The sequence below is a fragment of the Oncorhynchus tshawytscha genome, linkage group LG02, assembly GCF_018296145.1.
Source record: "Oncorhynchus tshawytscha isolate Ot180627B linkage group LG02, Otsh_v2.0, whole genome shotgun sequence".
Classification (NCBI taxonomy): domain Eukaryota; kingdom Metazoa; phylum Chordata; class Actinopteri; order Salmoniformes; family Salmonidae; genus Oncorhynchus; species Oncorhynchus tshawytscha.
The window spans coordinates 36,048,893-36,068,212 of NC_056430.1; the positions used below are offsets into that span (position 1 = coordinate 36,048,893).

General features: G+C 42.8%; 1 protein-coding gene across 2 annotated transcripts in view; it reads left to right on the forward strand.

Annotated features, from left to right (window-relative positions):
• The first annotated feature begins 17,550 nt into the window (after positions 1-17,550).
• Positions 17,551-19,320, forward strand: part of ttll3 (tubulin tyrosine ligase-like family, member 3) — an 8,238-nt gene continuing 6,468 nt past the window's right edge. For both annotated transcript variants that reach the window (XM_042305824.1, XM_042305834.1), the window contains exons 1-2: positions 17,551-17,745; positions 18,716-18,881. In XM_042305824.1, coding sequence (XP_042161758.1) covers positions 17,638-17,745; positions 18,716-18,881 — 274 coding nt within the window. In that variant the 5' untranslated portion in view covers positions 17,551-17,637. The remainder of the gene's footprint in view (positions 17,746-18,715; positions 18,882-19,320) is intronic.

A 19,320-nucleotide genomic window follows, 5' to 3' on the forward strand; every position in this document is an offset into this window, starting at 1 on the left:
TTGCATTCACAAGAGCTTGTATATTGGCTAAAGGCCAGTCAGTCACCATTTTACACAGACAGCAGATATGCATTTGGTGTGGTACATGATTTTGGAACTCTGTGGAAACAACGTAGCTTCCTAACCTCCACTGGCAAGACTATTGCTCACTCCAAACTTGTTGATAACCTGTTGAAAGCAATTCTTCCCTCTGAAATTGCTGTTTGCAAGTGTTTGGCACATACTGACTCCTCTGATCCTGTCTCTAAAGGAAACACAATGGCTGATTTGGCAACCAAAGCTGTGGCTGTGTCTTTTGACTCACCTGTGTTACAGATGGTTTCACTTCCTGTTCAGAACCTTTTCTCTCCCACTGACATTTCTGATTTGCAGTCTTCTGTAGGTCCAGTTCGAGCTGATGAAATGGAAGAGGCTGTGTACTTATGACCAGGTGCAGAAACTGTGGTTGGGCCCGGCTGGGCTACCAACTTTACCACGTTCTTGTTTCCCCTATCTTGCTAAGTTGGCCATGTGTCAAGGGGGAGTGGTTAATTTTGTAAATAATTTTTGGTTTGCACCTGGATTTTCTGTGTTTGCTGAACAATATTGTGCAAAATGTGTGATTTGTATGAATAACAATACAGGAAGGGGAATTCCCATGCCCGTGTCTGCTTACCCAACCGCAGAAGGGACTTTTGAGCATGTGATGATGGATTTCATTGAGTTGTCACCCTGTCTGGGTTACAAATATTGTGGATGCCTTCTCTATGTGGGTGGAGACATTTCCATACAAGCGTGCCACAGCAATGGCTGTTGAAAAGAACCTACTGAGGGAAATCATTCCTAGGTGGGGTCTGCCATCCAAATTATCATCTGACAATGGTTCACATTTTTTGTAAATTCAGTAATACAGAACATCTCTGCAAATTGACCTTAGAACTCATTGTAGTTATCTGCCACAGGCCGGGCGGACTCGTGGAGAGAGCTAATCAGACCCTGAAAATTAAGATGGTTAAACTTATGGCAGAGACTGGTCTTCCCTGGGTCACTGTGATGCTTTTGGCACTGATGTACATGAGGGGTTGAGCTCATGGAACCACTGGGTTGGCCCTCATGAGATACTGACTGGTAGACCTATGAGGATGTTAAATACCCCTTTCCCACAGAACAAGCTGACTCTGATGGGCTGCGATGACGACATGGTAAATTACTGTACCGCTCTAAACAATGTTCTGAAGGCTATTTTTTCAAGTGTGAAAGCAGCTTTGCCTTAGCCCCTGGTGGGAATCCTACATAAACTTCAACCTGGTGACTGGGTTGTGGTCAAGGACCTGAGGAGGAAGCATTGGACCTAGCAAAGGTGGACTGGCCCGTTCCAGGTGTTGCTGATAACCCCCACCGCTGTTCGAGTGGATGAGAGATCGACGTGGGTACACTCCAGCCACTGCAGGAAGGTGCCATATGATCCTGTTCCAGAGGTACTGGAGGATGGGCATCCGCCTGCCATGACCTAGTTGGCCATGGGAGAATCAGGATGAAGTCAGAAGAATGCTGGTCGTTGCATTCTTTGCCAGCGAGAGGGGGAAAAGGGCCAAATTCCACTGCAGTCCCAAAGGTGGGACCTAAATAACAGCCACTCCCGCTCAAGCCAATGGCAGGCTCAGAATAATAGTCCAGTAAACAATAGCCACCCTGAGACCAGAAGAAGCAGGAGGCAGGCACATCCACTGGATGAGCATCACAGCCAGAATCACGAGGGAAACACTTGGTGGTCACTGCTTAATTATACTGTAAAAACTGAACTGATGGTATAAAATACCTCTTGTTGTGTATGTAGTCTTTTACCACACTCAGCGATCTCGCCATTCTTACAGTATTCAGTAGAGGCCAGCATTAATGACACTATGTGCACTGGAAGTGCTCTTATCAAATTAAACTTCATGGGGTAAACCTTCACAGGGTAAAACTATGAAGGAAAAATGCATTAATGGTGATTTGTAAGTTACAAAAGATATAAGAGTCGGATTTGATTGTAAACATTGGTGTACTAAAATTATTTAAAAACCTAGACACAGTGTACCAGAAACTATTCTAATCCAACCCCGGCAAACCCCATTCCCAAACCTGCCATTGTCACAACCCAAGTAATATCTCCATACCATGATCTAATGAATCCTATTTGGGATTGTCAACATTTGTTAATTATAGAGTCTTCCCACTAGGATGTACCTGGATAAATGGAACATGTGATTCTAACTGACCCGTTAAAATGAATGTGGGGCACACCACTATTCAGGCAGAAACAGACGAGCGCTCTCCACATCAATATTGCTCAGCTACGTTTACTGATGATTATAGGATCTGTGGTGATAAGGCATACCTTTATTTCCCAACATATTGGACAAACTGAATATATCCTTTGTTGTAATGCATATAACAAACTTCTCTATTCCAAGCAGATGAAAACAGGTTAGAAGGAGCATTTCACAATTGAATGACGTTCCAATTGAGTCACAATGATCCTCGAAACTTGAGAAGTTTCGGAAAATGCCCATGAGTTAGACCAATTGGGATATCATTTAGAATCTTAGGTTAAACTAAAGCCACTTCAGGATTTTCTATAATGAGCCGCTTGCCTCACGGCTATACAGAATAGAGTAGCACTTGGCATGTTACTAGCACGGGAAGGGGGAGTGCGCCAAATGATAGGTGAACATTGCTGTACATTCATACCCCAGGGTGAGGGTAACTTGACTATTGTAGTGGAACATCTGAAAGAGCTCAGCGGTGATCTCGCAAAAGAACACCAACCAGAAAACGATTGGAATCCGTTTGGATGGGTTCAATCATTATTTGGTGTTATGGGAGCAACAGTTTTTCATTGGCTCATTTATGACCTAGCAATCTTTTTTGCTGTACTATTTCTTATTTGTCTGTGATAAAAATCTTTGTTGTAAAGTGCTGGATACTGCCCTTACTATGCCATTGCTTGTTGATCATGCTGACTTTGAGGATGATCAACAAGCAATGGCATAGTAAGGGCAGTATCCAGCACTTTACAACAAAGCTTTTTGTAATATAATATAATGATGATGTATCTATAAATGATAGAATGCCTGACTTCCCAGACCTATTTCCCATTCCTGATTACATATCTGATGATGAGGACCCTAACCCTGATCTTAGGGCTAAGGGTATTGAACTAATGGTCCACTCAATGTGTAAGAAATGTCCCAAGGTAGGTAGATGTTCTTGGTGTTAAAAATCAATTAATGGTAAGGATGGACATTTTTAACCATTCTGACCTCTACCTTTGTGCATGGTGCCTGTGGGATGACTGTCCTATTTGCTGTAATGAAGCTTGTTGTGACTTTGTTTTTTGTTTCATTTTCTGTTACCGATTGACTGTGTTTGGATAAGAAAGGTCTAAAACTCAGCAACCCAAAGGAAGGTTGTTTATAATGGATGAAATATCAGGCACAAACTTTGTTTGTTTAAATGTATGTTTACCGATAATCATGTAATGCTTGTACCCTTAAATTGTTGTGGAAGAAACTTAGTTTCTTGAGAGGGGAATGTGACAGAAAAAATATGTATTTACCTAATTTGGTGGATATTTAACAATTATTTACTTAACAAACAGTAAGATATTTATGTTCTGCTAATGCTGTGTTAAAGAGATGGTTTCAACTCTAGCTTCCTGCAGTTAGTCTGGGCATCTGGTTAAGGAAATGGGTTTTGTTAAGGATAGCTTGAGCTGACAATGACTTGGTGATAAAAACCTAAAAGCGGGCATTCCATAGACAAGATATGATGTGTGGAGAAACTAAGCCGAGTTGGAAGTAAAACAACATCCCATGCAGATAACCAGGAGATGGACCAAGGTGGCTTATGGAAAGCATATAAATGACTGCCTAAGCATTTAGGGCCTATATAAGATCTCTGTTTTTTCATTATCAGTTAATTAAGCTCTCAGCAACACAACTTAGAGTGTGCGGTTGACGGTTTCATTCTTGAAATAATTCATTGATGTTGAATAAAGATGATTGTTTGAGTAATTGTCCAAGTCTCTCTCAGTACTGAAATTTCCACTACAAGTCCTCAACTGGCAGCTTCATTAAATAGTACCCGCAAAACACGAGTCTCAACGTCAACAGTGAAGAGGTGACTCCGGGATGATGGCCTTCTTGCTCAGTTGTGCACCGGGGCCTACCACTCCTCTTTCTTTTCTGGTTAGGGCCAGTTTGCGCTTGTTCTGTGAGGGAGTTGTACAAGATCTTCAGTTTCTTGGCAATTTCTCACATGGAATAGCTTTCATTCCTCAGAACAGGGATAGACTGACGAGTTTCAGAAGAAAGTTCTTTGTTTCTGGCCATTTTGAGCCTGTAATTGAACCCACAAATGCTGATGCTCCAGATACTCAACTAGTATAAAGAAGGCCAGTTTTATTGCTTCTTTAATCAGAACAAAAGTTTTTAGCTGTGCTAACATAATTGCTAAAAGGGTTTCTAATGATCAATTAGCCTTTTAAAACTATAAACTTGGATTAGCTAACACACCTTGCCATTGGAACACAGGAGTGATGGTTGCTGATAATGTGCCTCTGTACACCTATGTAGATATTCCATTAACAATCAGCCGTTTCCAGCTACAATGGTCATTTACAACATTAACAATGTCTACACTGTATTTCTGATCAATTTGGTGTTATTTTAATGGACAAAAATGGGTTTTTCTTCCAAAAAAAAGGACATTTCTAAGTGACCCTAAACTTTTGAACAGTAGTGTGTATCTTTCAACTGTGCTGTGATGTTTAACTTACAATTTCAATCTATCTAATCGAATAGAATCCACAGATTGTGAGTTGAAGATATACTTTTACTAAGAGTATTAGTATATTAGTAATTGACTGACCCGGTCTCTCCAGATCTCCCATCAGCACTATTTCTATGGTCAATTTTAGATCAATGTTATGCATTTTCAGCCATTCCTGAACATGACACCAGAAACAGGCTACCTGAGGGCAATACCAAAATAATTGGTCTATTGATTCTGTATCCTCACATCAAAATGTGCAGAGCTTGGATGATTTTATCCCCCAAATATTGAACATTTTGTTGGTGGCAAGAATTCTACATAATATTTTTAGCTGAAAGCACAAAGTCTTCAATCTTGCGTCGTTTTATATATTAACTCATGGAATCAGTACAACAAAATTATTTTCCCAACTATTTTTCAATCTGTACGGCACAGTTGTCAACATCCTGATCCTCAAATGAAATTGGTATACTTTCCTGTTTATGCCATTTTTATTCATCTGTGAGTTTTGATCCTTTATTTTGGGCAGACAGACCAGTTCCCTACCTCCTCCCGCAGCCATCTGCCTCCTGTCTCCTCCATTTTTGGGGTAATGCTGTAGTCAATTGGTTGTACTCTTGGATTGAGCAGACCTACCCGTACAATTCTGATAACACCATGAAAGCTACAACTCGACCATTCCAATTTACAATGTCATTTATGAAACAAAATATCCTTTTCAAATATCTTTCCCATAAATACAGGTATTTTATCAAACAGCACATATTTGTGCCACCGTATTTGTTATAATATTTGTTCTATCTTTTCAGAGGGGTGAAATTGAAACTGTAGCCCCCAGTGATTTGCCCCCGGTGATGCGTTGTGCAGACCACACCACCCTCTGGAAAGCTTTGCGGTTGAGGGTGTTGCAGTTGCCGTACCAGGCTGTGATAGAGCCCGACAGGATGCTCTCGATTGTGCATCTTTTAAAGTTTGTCAGGGTTTTGGGTGACATGCCAAATTTCTTCAGCCTCCTGAGGTTGAAGAGGCGCAATTGCTGTCCATTCGATGCGGAGGTGCTCCCTCTGCTGTTTCCTAAAGTCCATGATCACCTCCTTTGTTTTGTTGAGTGAGAGGTTGTTTTCCTGACACCACACTGTGAGTGCACTCACCTCCTCCCTGTAGGCTGTCTCGTCGTTGTTGGTAATCAATCTCACTACAGTTGTGTCGTGTGCAAACTTGATGATTGAGTTGGAGGCGTAAATGGCTACACAGTCGTGGGTGAACAGGGAGTACAGGAGGGGGCTGAGCACACACCCTTGTGGGGCCCCAGCATTGAGGGTCAGCGAAGTGGAGATGTTGTTTCCTACCTTCTCCACCTGGGGCGGCCCGTCAGAAAGTCCAGAACCCAATTGCACAGGGCGAAGTTCAGACCCAGGGCCTCCAGCTTGATGATGAGCTTGGAGGCTACTATGGTGTTGAATGCTGAGCTGTTGTCAATGAATACCATTCTTACATAGGTATTCCTTTTGTCCACATGGAATAGGGCAGTGTGCAGTGTGATGGCGAATGCGCCATCTGTGGACCTGTTGGGGCGGTATGCAAACTGAAGTAGGTCTAGGGTGGCCGGTAAGATGGAGGTGATATGATCCTTGACTAGTCTCTCAAAGCACTTTATGATGACAGAAGTGAGGGCTCTTGGGTGGTAGTAATTTAGTTCAGTTATCTTTGCCTTCTTGGGTACAGGAACAATGGTAGCCATCTTGAAGCATGTGGGGACAACAGATTGGGATAGGGAGCGATTGAATATGTCCGTAAACACACCAGCCAGCTGGTCTGTGCATGCTCTGAGGGCGTGGCTAGGGATGCTGCATGGGCCAACAGCCTTGCGAGGGTTAACACATTCAAATGTTTTACATCAGCCACGGAGAAGGAGAGGGGGGGCACAGTCCTTGTTAGCGGGCCACGATGGCGGCACTGTATTCTCCTCAAAGCGGGCAAAGGTGCTAAGTTTGTCTGGAAGCGTGACGCCGGTGTCCGCGATGTGGCTGATTCTCTTTTTGTAGTCCGTGATTTCCTGTAGACCCTGCCACATACTTTTGATGTCTGAGCCGTTGAATTGCGACTCCACCTTGTCCCTGTAGCTTGTTTGATTGCCTTGCGGAGGGAATAACTACACTGTTTATATTCAGTCATATTCCCAGACCTCTTTCTATGGTTAAATGCGATGGATGGCTTTTCAGTTTTGAGTGAATGCCGCCATCCATCCACGGTTTCTGGTTAGGGTAGGTTTAAATAGTCACAGTGGGTACAACATCTCCAATGCACTTCTTTATAAAAGCACTCACCAAGTCAGCGTATAAGTCGATGTTGTTCTCTGAGGCTGACCTGAACACATTCCAGTCCGCGTAATCAAAACAATCTTGAAGCGTGGCTTCCGATTGGTCGGATCAGCGTTGAATGGTTCTCGTCATTGGTACATCCTGTTTGAGTTTCTGCCTAAAAGACGGTAGGAGCAAGATGGCGTTGTGGTCGAATTTGCCAAAGGGAGGGCAGGGGAGGGCTTTGTATGCATCGTAGAAGTTTGATTATGTGTAAAATGTTAGACAAGGGGGGTAAGGGGATCCCTAACATCCCACTCATTGTAGCAGTGCATTCCCTTAGCTACACCATCTCCAACATAAAGAAAAGAAGAAGAAAAAACAATAAGACCAGCATCTTCAACCGTTTCTACGTCTCCACCACAATCAGACCACTGAGGCTCTGTACCCTTGACCATATGAACCCTTACTCATGGAACCCCGAAATACTACAAAGACCTTAAAAAGTAATCACCTCCCTACACCTCCAGACACACACAAGCCAGAACTGGTCATTCAAAGCCCTCAGAATAACACATCACAGACAGAAACACAGTCACTGTCATCCCCTCACTGACCACAGATCAAAGCACAACAGTATGTAACAACCAGTGGAGGCTGGTGGGAGGAACTATAGGACAGGCTAATTTTAATGGCTGGAATGGAATAACAGATCAAACATATGGAAAGCATGTTTGGCTCCGTTCCATTTATACAATTTCATCCATTATAATAAGCCCATCCTCCTATAGCTCCTCTCACCAGCCTCCACTGGGAACAACAGACACAAAGGCATAGCATGGATGGCTGCCATAAACGTTTCCCCACTAGGGTTCTCATGTTCAGCAGGGGCAAGAGTATAGCCAGGAAAGACTCCTGTCCACATGGCTGTAGTGAGAAAGAAACAGAAGAGCACATTCTTTGTCAATGCGAGGTGACACAAAACATCTGGCTAATAACCTCTGCTTTCCTCACCAGACTCTCTGGGATGGCTGCGGGGACCCTCCAGGGCATCCTCTTCGGACCACCTAAGGGACCATGAACACGCCAAGAGAGGAAAGCCTGGAGGGTCCTCAGTGCCACAAAGCAGGTCATATGGGACATCAGAAACACCAAAATGTACTACAAACAGGACACACTCCCCATCGTCACCTCCTGCATCATCTAAAAGGCCATCCAGGACTATATCACACTGGACACTCACTGCCTAGGACAAGACACCACCAACAGCCACTGGAAGATCACTGGACCGAAGGACATCACCATCACCCGCCTACCACCGTCCCTACAAACTCTGCACCGACCACCACGACCCCTAGCCCAGACCTCCTCACCTCCAACCCAACATAGGTAAAAAGCCGCCACCTTGCATCCGAACCGTCCTATAGCTGTGCCAAATACTGGACTTTCCAACCACCATGACTGTCCTGCAACTCATTATATTTACCCTGAATGCAGTCATATTTGATATATAAGCATATTATAAACAGTACCAGTCAAAAGTTTGGACACACCTACTCATTCCATGGTTTTTCTTTATTTTTACTATTTTCTACATTGTAGAATAATAGTGAGGACATCAAAACTATGAAATAACACATATGGAATCATGTAGTAAACTTGATGACAGTTTTGCACACGCTTGGCATTCTCTCAACCAGCTTCATGAGGTAACCAACTGGAATGCATTTCAAATAACAGGTGTGCCTTGTTGAAAGTTAATTGTGGAATTTCTTTCCTTTTTAATGTGTTTGAGCCAATCAGTTGTGTTGTGACAAGGTATGGATGATTTATAGTACATAGCCCTATCTTGTAAAAGAACAAGTCAATATTATGACAAGAACAGCTCAAATAAGCAAAGAGCAATGACAGTTCATTATTACTTTAAGACATAAAGGTCAGTCAATCCGGAAAATGTCAAGAACTTTGAGCGGTTTTTCAAGTGCAGTCACAAAAACCATCAAGTGCTATGATGAAACTGGCTCTCATGAGGACCACCACAGGAAAGGAAGTCCCAGAGTTACATCTTAAATAGGGATAGTGATGTGCTGGGCCATACGCACTACCCTCTGTAGTGCTTTGCGGTCAATGGCAAGCATTCGCCATACCAAGCATTCGCCATACAGCCAGTCAAGATGCTCTCAATGGTGCAGCTGTCAGTGGCATGTATTCATGGATGCCAAGGGAGCCAGGCTTCCCCCAAAAAATGACCAAAAACAAAACAAATAAACATACAAAATAATTATTATTTTGTCTCTGTGTTTCATAAATTTCCTTCAATTCACAAGATGCTGAATGTATCTCACCAGTTAAAGCATCCGAGTGAACGAAACAGCGCCCTTCCGTCACAGTATGTGTAGAGTATCTACAGTATCGGAAGCTATCTGGTCAGAAAAATAATATAAATGATTGCCAATCAGCGTTGAGATAGACTGAGTGAGCTCAGCTGTGAATGGTCCTGGCGCACAATAAAAAAAGTGTCAATGTAAGCCAGTTTAGATTTGACTTCAGACCAATCACATAACAAACCAAACGTCATTATTAACAGAAATCATCTTATTGTAGGCTGTCACATTGAGGGAGAAGTTGCTGCCCTGGCACCAATAGGCTGTCTCATTGTTGTCAGTGATCAAGCCTACCACCACACAACGGTGGTAGGCTTGATCACTGACAACAATGAGACAGCCTATTGGTGCCAGGGCAGCAACTTCTCCCTCAATGTGGGCAAGACAAAGGAGCTTATTGCATATTGTGCATATTGAACAATTATATTGCAAAATACAGCCTTACCTAAGTATCTTGGGTCCATAAAATGGGGTAACAGCCTACTCAGTGACACCACAGAACACAACTGCGAAGAGTTTACACAAATATTAGCGTCGTAGCTCTTATTGCAGGACTTTGACTGTGGGAAATCACCTCACTCATCAACCTATTGACTGGTGAGCTAATGTGGCTCATTTCAAAGTAGTGTCAAAGTCCTGCAATCAGAGTTACGACCTTAATGTTTGTGTAAACTCTTCACAGTTGTGTTCTGTGGGTGTCTCTGAGTAGGTTGATACCCAATTTCATAGACCCAAGATCCATATGTAAGGCTGTATATTACAATATGAATGTCAAATACACACAATAGATGGACTGATGAGGTCATTTCCATTTTAGTCATTTAGCAGATACTCTAATCCAGAGTAATTACAGTTAAGTACCTTGCTCAACAGCACCAACATATTTTTCCCTAAGTCGGCTCGGGGAGTAGAACCAGCAACATTTTGGGTACTGGCCCAACGCTCTTAACCGCTAGGTTACCTGCCGCCGCAGTCAAAGTCCTGCAATATGAGCTACAACACTAATATTTATAAACTCCTCATAGTTGTGATCTCTAGGTGTCACTGAGTAGGCTGATACTCCATTTCATGGCCCCAAGATCCAAAGGTAAGGCTGTACATTGCAATATGAATGTTCACTACACAGTAAGTTGACTGGTGAGCTAATATGGCTCTTTCCCCAGTGGTGACAAAGTCCTACAATAAGAGCCACAACGCTAATATTTGTGTAAACACTTCACAGTTGTATTCTGGATTGATACCCCATTTCATGGACTCAAGATCCATAGCTAAAGCTGTACCATTGCAATATGAATGTTAAATACACACAATAGACTGAATAGTGAGGGGATTTCCCACAGTTAAAGTCCTGCATTAGGAGATATGACACAATGTTTGTGTAAACTCTTCACAGTTGTAAACATCTCATGGACCAAAGAGCCATAGGCAAGGCTGTGGAATGCATACAATATGCCCCCAATGCAATTCTGAAGTCTAATACAGCCACAGTGCGGTTTCAACTGATTTAGATTTTTGGGTCAAATGAACAAATTGTCTTTTGTTGAATTTATATAACAACATTCCAAACTTGTTTAGCAGTATCTTGTCCAAATATGGAATGATTCCACTATTCGTATCTGTTTGCATCCGTTTCAATATGGGACTTTGATTTTGAAGGCGAACCACAAATTCTACTATTATGGCTAATCATTATTGTGGCTAGCTTCACATAGGTGAAAAAGCTGGCAAAAGCAATGAGCAACTACACCATGACATTGATCTACCATTGTTGTGTTAGATAGCACCCACATGACTTTGATTGACACCCCCCATTATCATATTAGGAGGATGAAATACAGAAATAAATGAATGAATAAATATATACATAAAATGAATAAATACATAGATAATAATTAAATACATAAAATGTATGCATTTTTATCAGTATTTTTTATTTCCTTGCTCATTTAATTATGTGTTGATTTATTGTTTAATTTATCTATTTATGTATGCATTTATTTATTTAATTATGGCAGGTTTGGACCTTCCATATCTCCTCGCCTTCTTCTCCAACCCATTGGATGAGAAAGCCAGAGGTCCCGCCCCACTGACCATCACCTCCAATGGGTTTTGAGAAGAGGTGAGGCGAGAGCAGGAAGGACTCAAGCATTCTGCAATTGAGATTCTCCCAGTGTGTAGGAACTTGAGGGAGGAGGCGGGATTGCGCAGGTATGCAGGTAGCAGTTGGGTCACGGCAGTCAAAAGGAAGCAAAATGGTGCAAGAGGTAGCTGGGGGAATAAAAGCACCATGGGAGGACAGGTGAGTTCACAGTGAGTGCAGAAATGACTGTGAGCATGATATTTGAAGCTTAGATACAGATATGTTTTATTGGTAACAAATTTGCCATGTGTTTAATAACCCCATTATCTGTATTCAACTAATTGCCTGGGAATGTTTGTATTTTCCATATTGCATGGTAAATGGAATTATGCTGAGATTCCTATTTTTCCCTATAAAATGTACACTAAATAAAAAACAAAGTTTCACAGGACATTGTACTAAAACACATTTACAGGAAGAACTATGCAGCTACAACATTTGGTAACAGAATACAAATGAGGGAGATTTTAACATCATTCTGTTACCAAACTTTTTTCCAGTAAATTATAATTTTTTTGATTTACTGTGGAAATTGTTCAAAGTAGTCATTGTCCATAGAGTTGTATGGTTTGATATACTTTACAATCAATGTTTTTTGTTTGGCATGCAGCATAATTCCGTTACCATGGAATTGCCCATAGGCTACTCACTGTCTGACTGTAGACTATACAGATTACTGCACTTCATTGCTCATCGGGAGAGAGGATATTGTGAGTGTCTTTTCATTCCTGATAATGAACTAATTATTGTAGACTTGTATAGCCTCGGATGTGACAGTACATATTTAATCTCTATTATTGAGGGGGCTTGGTGACGAGGTAGCTGTAACTAGGTAAGAATAATTACATGTCAACATTGTGCATTGAGATTTCTGCCCTGTGTTTTGTGTGACCAGATCACTACCCACTCGCTGTGTCATTTTAAGAGAACCTGCCCTACAGACAGCTAACAGCAGAACCTGTTGCTGTGTTTGAAAGTGCATTGTGGGTAAATGGTGACTGACTGATCTATAAATATTAATAAGTAGTTATTTATGATGCAAGGTGATTTGTAGATCAATCAGTCGGCAGTTGCCTTCACTGTCGGCTTCACTCTGTGAAGTGACTGCTTAGTCTACACTGTAAATAAATCCTGTTGTTTTTATGGTCATTTACTGGCATTTACTGTAAATTGCTGGGAAAAAAGTCCAGTATGTTAGAAACTTTACAGTAATGTACTGGTAAACCAAAATGTATTTATAATTTACGGTAACATACTTTCTTTACTGTGACTTACAGGTAATTGGCTGCCAAAAACAAAAGCTTTAAAAACAAAAGTATATAATTTTTTTTGTGTATACATACACAGCAAATTCTCCAGTGTTAAATAAACACAGATTCTGTTAATTTGAATACTGGTCCAGAGTCTATACGGGTCTACAGTTTTCAGTGTTAAATTAACACACTGCTTAGTGTAAAGCCTTATTTACATATTTCCCAGAGTGCCTTGCTGTTCGGGTGATTTGTAGTTACAACCCAAGACTGTATTTGTTAGTGAAAGAGACATGATTGTTGCATCTGATTTATGGCTTTCACCAAGTGAGCTCCTAAATAAACATGTTGTTATTAATCAAATAACAGTATAACACATTTTTAGGACCTTACTTTGAGAACTGAATGTTACCCTATTGAGGTGGCCTGACATTTGATGTTTTCAAGCCTGCAAGTCACATTGTAATGAACTGTGAAGGGATGTGTGATTCTTATTGAAATTCACCCTCAACCTGCATTCAGAATGATTGCTGGGTTTGGGAAGATAAATGATGAGACTACCTAAACCATTTGTACTGAAACAAACATTTTAGTAATGGGTGCAACAGGTCCAATTAACAGATTGTATTAGTTTGTTATTTATTTGAGTAGCATAAGATTAATTCAACTGTCGATGCAAAAACAATTCTAAAAATCAACCTGCAATAGAGAATGCTGGGAAATATGGTAATGTGGCCATGGTTTTGGTTTAACACTGGTTATTAACACCAGCACTTGGGTTCATTTACACCAATGAGTGTTAATTTAACACCAGAATCAACACTATAAATGTTACACTGAAAAATCAACACTAGGTAACACTTAGGTGATTTAGGAGTAACAGTTGGAGCGGAGCTTGCGGTTGCCTGTGCCATAAAGGTCCAGACCTATTGGCTGATAGTAGGCTAACTACAGCATGATGATTTTCTATTCTCTCCTTAGATGACCAGAGAGAAGGGGACCCCAGAGTGACAGATTTTAGCCAACCCTGAGAGCAGCATGCAGCACACATGCCTCGTAAGAACACAACCACACACACAACCACACACACACACACACACACACACACAATGTTGGGGCATACTGTATGGCTGCCACTTTGCTATTTAGTTATAATTTTGGTGTTTATCTTTACTTTTTTTGCACTAAATATATCCTCTATCATTTCTTATGATCAACAAGAACTTTTAAACATCAGATCGACCTCAATTCCAGCTTCGACTTCTGCTCTGCCCCGGGCTCTTTGTGTAATTACAACCCATTTTTCAGGCTATCCAAGAGGAAACGCTGGTGAAAAAAGGTGAAGGGGAAACCGGCCACATTCTATTGGCCAATGTACAGTCTATTGATAATAAAATGGATGAAGTCCCTTTGTGGATTTGCTATCAACGGGACTCTCGTAAACTGCAATATACTCTGCTTTTCTGTAACATGCACTGTAACATGCACTGTAACAAGTTACTGTACATTTATAACAAAACCTTCAGTTAAGTACTGTAATTATAAATTACTTAAATGTGTCACCTTCTCCAATGAAGACGAAACACTTTTTTTGCAAATATATAGTTTATTATATATATTTTTTAAATTACAGTCTTTTATATTATTTTAATAGATGCCTAAAACTCACAAGTTTTGAAAAACTCACTAATGCTTCTATAACTCTCATCCCCTTGGAATGAGTGCAACCAAAACCAAACTCCTCTCCAAAACGACAAAACATTCAGGCAAACTAAATTGTGAGCCAGGGCAACACACTGGCTAAACGCAAAACACAAAACCAATTGACTGCTCACCCTTGAAAGACAATCAGCTACCAAGTTGTCCTTACCACAGACATGTCTGACTTCAAGGGGAATCTCCTGCAAAATCCGTAGTAGCTTTCCTCCCGTGATTTTCCTCAGTGGAATGGTCTTTGGGAAACGAGTGGCAGCACACATGATGGTTAAGAGAAACTGGTTACAACTCTTTGCTTTGGGCAAAGGATCAACACAATCCACCAGAACCCTTCTGAAAGGTTAGTCAAAACCAGGAATAGGCTGTATAGGTGCAACCGGCACAGCTTGGTTAGGTTTATCCGTCCGCTGGCAAACTCGACAGGATTTACAATAAGCCACAACATCCTGTTTCAGACCAGGCCAAAAGATGTTATGCAAGATACGGTCATACGCCCTGTTGACCCAAAGATGGCCTGCTATACTACCATCGTGAGCCAACCTCAGTATCTCTTGTTGAAGTATAACTGGAATGACAATTTGAGATAAACTGGGCCAATCGTCATGCTCAGAAGTGGTGCGAGAATGCCATTTCCTCATTAGAACACCATCTCTGTCAAAGTAGCCCACATGAACTTCCTCAAACTCCTCCGGACGTATCTCAGCAAAAAGAGGAGAGAGGGAAACATCTTTACTCTGTTCAGTAATCAGTTGCTTCCTAGACATCGAAGTGTCAGCTGTAGGAACACTCTCTTCCTTCAGTGGTCCAACAAACTCGCTCACCTTTGTGGTTTTCAAAGGAGAAGTCAACTCAGGAGGTTTAGCGAAATCAGGATCACCCATAAATGTCTCGGTCAGATCAACCATGTTGGGATTGCTGACATCCTCAACACTGCCGATCACTAACGAGGTGACACCAATCGGTGCACCCTATGTGCTAACGAGACTCCCAAGTGGCGTTGCGGTTTAAGGCACTACATCTCCGTCCTTGAGGCGTCACTACAGACCCTGGTTTGATCCCGGGCTGCATCACAACCGGCTATGATCGGGAGTCCCATAGGGTGACGCACAATTGGCCAAGCGTCGTCCGGTGTTAGGCCGTCATTGTAAATTTTAAAAATGTTCCTAACTGACTAGTTAAATAAAAAAACATGCTATACATGCTATTGTCCAACCTCAAAACACACGTGGAAAACATCAACCTATAACAAGGGGTATGCTTCTTCAGCAACAGCAAATAGGGTGCTGACTCTAGTGCAGTGGAAGTACCGATCCATTGTTCACCTGTCTTGGAATACCCGATGGTCAAATGCTGACCCTTCTACCTATCCAGAGAGCTTTCATCTGTTATCATGACTACAGTATATAGTCCTCCTTAGGACAAGAAAAAAACAAGCTGACACTTAACGAACTGTACAAGGCTATGAACAAGCAGGAAACCATCAACCCGGAGGCTGCTTTTCTTGTTGCCAGTGATTTTAATTCCACTTCATTAAGACAAGTAACACCCAACTTCCATGGACATGTTTCTTTCATCACTAGGAGTGATAAAAAACACTGTTACTCTAACCACAAGCAAGCATACAAAGGCCCTCCCTCGTCCCCCTTTCGGCAAATCCGATCATAACTCTATACTGTACAAGCAGAAGCTTAAACAGGAAGTACCTGTGATGTTCTCCGTTGGGAAATGGTCAACCCGAATCGGAGGCTATGCTATGAGAGGGGTTGGTACTGGAACTAGAAACTGGGATCCGTGCTATTGCTGGGGCTCGGACTTGATACCATGGGTTGATGCTGGGTCTGGTGTTGGGACAAGGGACCAGGAACCGGGAACCAGGGCTGCTGCAGGTTCTGGGTCTGGATCTGGATTTGTAGAGGGGAGGAAGGACAACCTGAGGAGCCAGCAGACACACAAGGGAGCCCTAGATCCAGAGGTCAATGGTGATACTCCCCTGTGACCTGCTCGCTCCGGGTGAAGGTTTGATCTTTGGTTCTTCCTCCACGCCTCATCTGGAGCTGGGGCTTGTGCTGCAAAATGGGTACTGGGTTGGTGCTGGGTCGGGATCTGGGTCTGTAGAGGGGAGGAAGGACAACCTGAGGAGCCAGCAGACACTCAAGACCCGGAGGTAAGTGATGGTACTCGCCTGTGGCATGCTCGCTCCGTGTGTAGGTCTAGAGCTTTGGTCCTTCCTCCTCACCTCTTCTGGTGTGGTGAAGAATGGCTCCTGGTTCTGATCTGTTTCTGTGAGAGGGATAGGTATAGAGCGAGGAAAAGGGAGAGAGATGGAGAGGGAGAAGGGGGTGGTAGAGAGTATTTTCATTGGCCTGGGCTGGTGCTGAAGGAGGAGTGATGTGGTGGCAAGGCTGGATGATAGTGGGAACATGGCCTCGTCACACTCACCAACAGGTGGTACATGTATTTGGTGTGAGTGCCTCCAAGAGGGCATTTCTCTGTAAGTACCTTGTGCCATCTATGAATTGATTCCTTCATGGGGAGGCAAACATGAACAGTCGGAGGAAAGTCCTTCTGTTCGGAGTGTGTTGTCAGGGTCATAATGATGGGTTATTGGGGAGGTCTGATCACACACACACACACACACACACCTATTTTGCTCACACACACAACACGCACACACATTCATACTGACTCTACACACACGCATGTACACATTGACCTACAATTATCATATACCCTGCTGCTACTCTGTTTATCATACAGTATATCCTGATGCCTAGTCACCTTACCCCTATACATATCTAATCCTACCACTCCAGTATCCCTGCACATTGTAAATATGGTCTTGGCAGTGACCCTGGAACAGACCCTGTATATAGCTTACTTACTTTCTCGTGTTCTTCTTATTTCTATTTGTCATGTTTTGTTTTACTTGAGTTTTTAATACTTTTTTTATAGTACTACTGACAATAAAACAGCAACATTTTCTCTCAGACCTTGTGGGGGGCCCTGCCAAACTGCGGTACGCCACTGACACCATACTGTATACTAAATGTATGTTTTCCCCCATAGAGGGGAGGGTGCGTTGCAGTCCGTTTAACCTGCCAGAGATAAACCCAGACAGGCTGAAGACTGCCAAGGCTCTGGTGGAGAAGGCTGTCCAGGTAAGACAGTTGTCTCTCTCAGAGGCGCCATGCCCAGATGGAGCACAGGGCCACAAAGTTAGGTTCCCAACCTCCCAACCTCGTAACTAGCTACCAAGAAGCCGTTTCAGGCTATCAATCAAGTTAGAGTAGCTAGCTTGTCTAACTATCTTGCAGGCTGGCAAGGTTGGTAGACTTTAGAAAAGCAAGCAATAACTTATATTTCTATATTTAACCCTGTAAGGTGACTGAGAACACATTCACAGCAATGACCTGGGGAATAGTTACATGGGAGAGGAGGAATGAGACAATTGGAAGCTGGGGATGATTAGGTGGCCATGATAGTATGAGGGCCAGATTAGAAATTTAGCCAGGACACCAGTATTAACACCCCTACTCTTACAATAAGTGTCATGGGATCTTTAGCGACCACAGAGAGTCAGGACATCCAAAAGACAGCACCTTACACAGGGAAATGTCCCCAATCACTGTCCTGGGGCATACAACCAGAGAAAAGAGCACCTCCTACTGGCCCTCCAACACCACTTCCAGCAGCATCTGGTTTCCCATCCAGGGACAGACAATGAGCAATCCTGCTTAGCGTCAAAGGCAAGCCAGCAGTGGGATGTATGGTGCTATGCTGCTGGCAAACTAAATGTATTGAATAAGACTCCCATTCGTACCCAGGTTTTAGCAGAGAAGCCCCTCAGCCATCCTCGCATACTTTTTTGGGGTGCATGATGCCCCTGGTCTCTTTCTCTCTCTTCTCGCCACACAACCACTGTCTGGGTCAACAGCAGTGGTCACCAACCCTGGTCACACTGAAGAGAGACAGTGTATGCAGGGTTTGGCTCCAGCCAAGCACTAAGGCACCTGATTCACACCTGATCCATAGGCTAGAGGAAAAAGATTTCATACACTGCAGCTCTCCTGGACCAGGGCTGCAGACCAACTGACCTAAAGACACTTTCCTACCCTCTCTCTCTCTCAGCTGCGGAGGGTTTTCTCTGTACAGGGCCCCTATCCTGTGATCCGTGCTGCCTTGCAGGCCAGAGGTTGGGTGGAGCGTCGACTGCCACACCCCGCCCCAAAACCAGCAGGCCATTGTCATGGTGAAGAGGATGGTGAGGATGGGGATGACAGTAAGGATGACAACGGTAAGACGGAAGCTCTTCATTGGGCAAGCACATTAGGTTTGAATACATTTGTCAACCCACAATCAGACAGTGGCAAGGAAACTTTCAAGGAAGAAACTATCGTTTGTGAGGTATTCTGTAGTCCACAAAGGCTGTAAGAGAGACTTCAACAGTTTTGAGTTTGAGCCTACTTATACAGTATAAGGTAAAGCAGAATCCCTGCTAATGGTATGGATAGGGCACTTAGATTAATAGCTGTAGTGTAAATGTAATGGGAGCACCGGTAGGATGCTCCTGGTCCTAAGAATAAGATACAACCTGAGCCCATACCACATCAACCAAGATATGTCACACCGGACACATTACTCTCCTGTCAGGACAGAGCTTGTCGTCGCTCGAGTGAGAAGTTGACCCGACCACAAGTCTAGGATCAGATTAGCCTACTAAAAACCCAACCCTA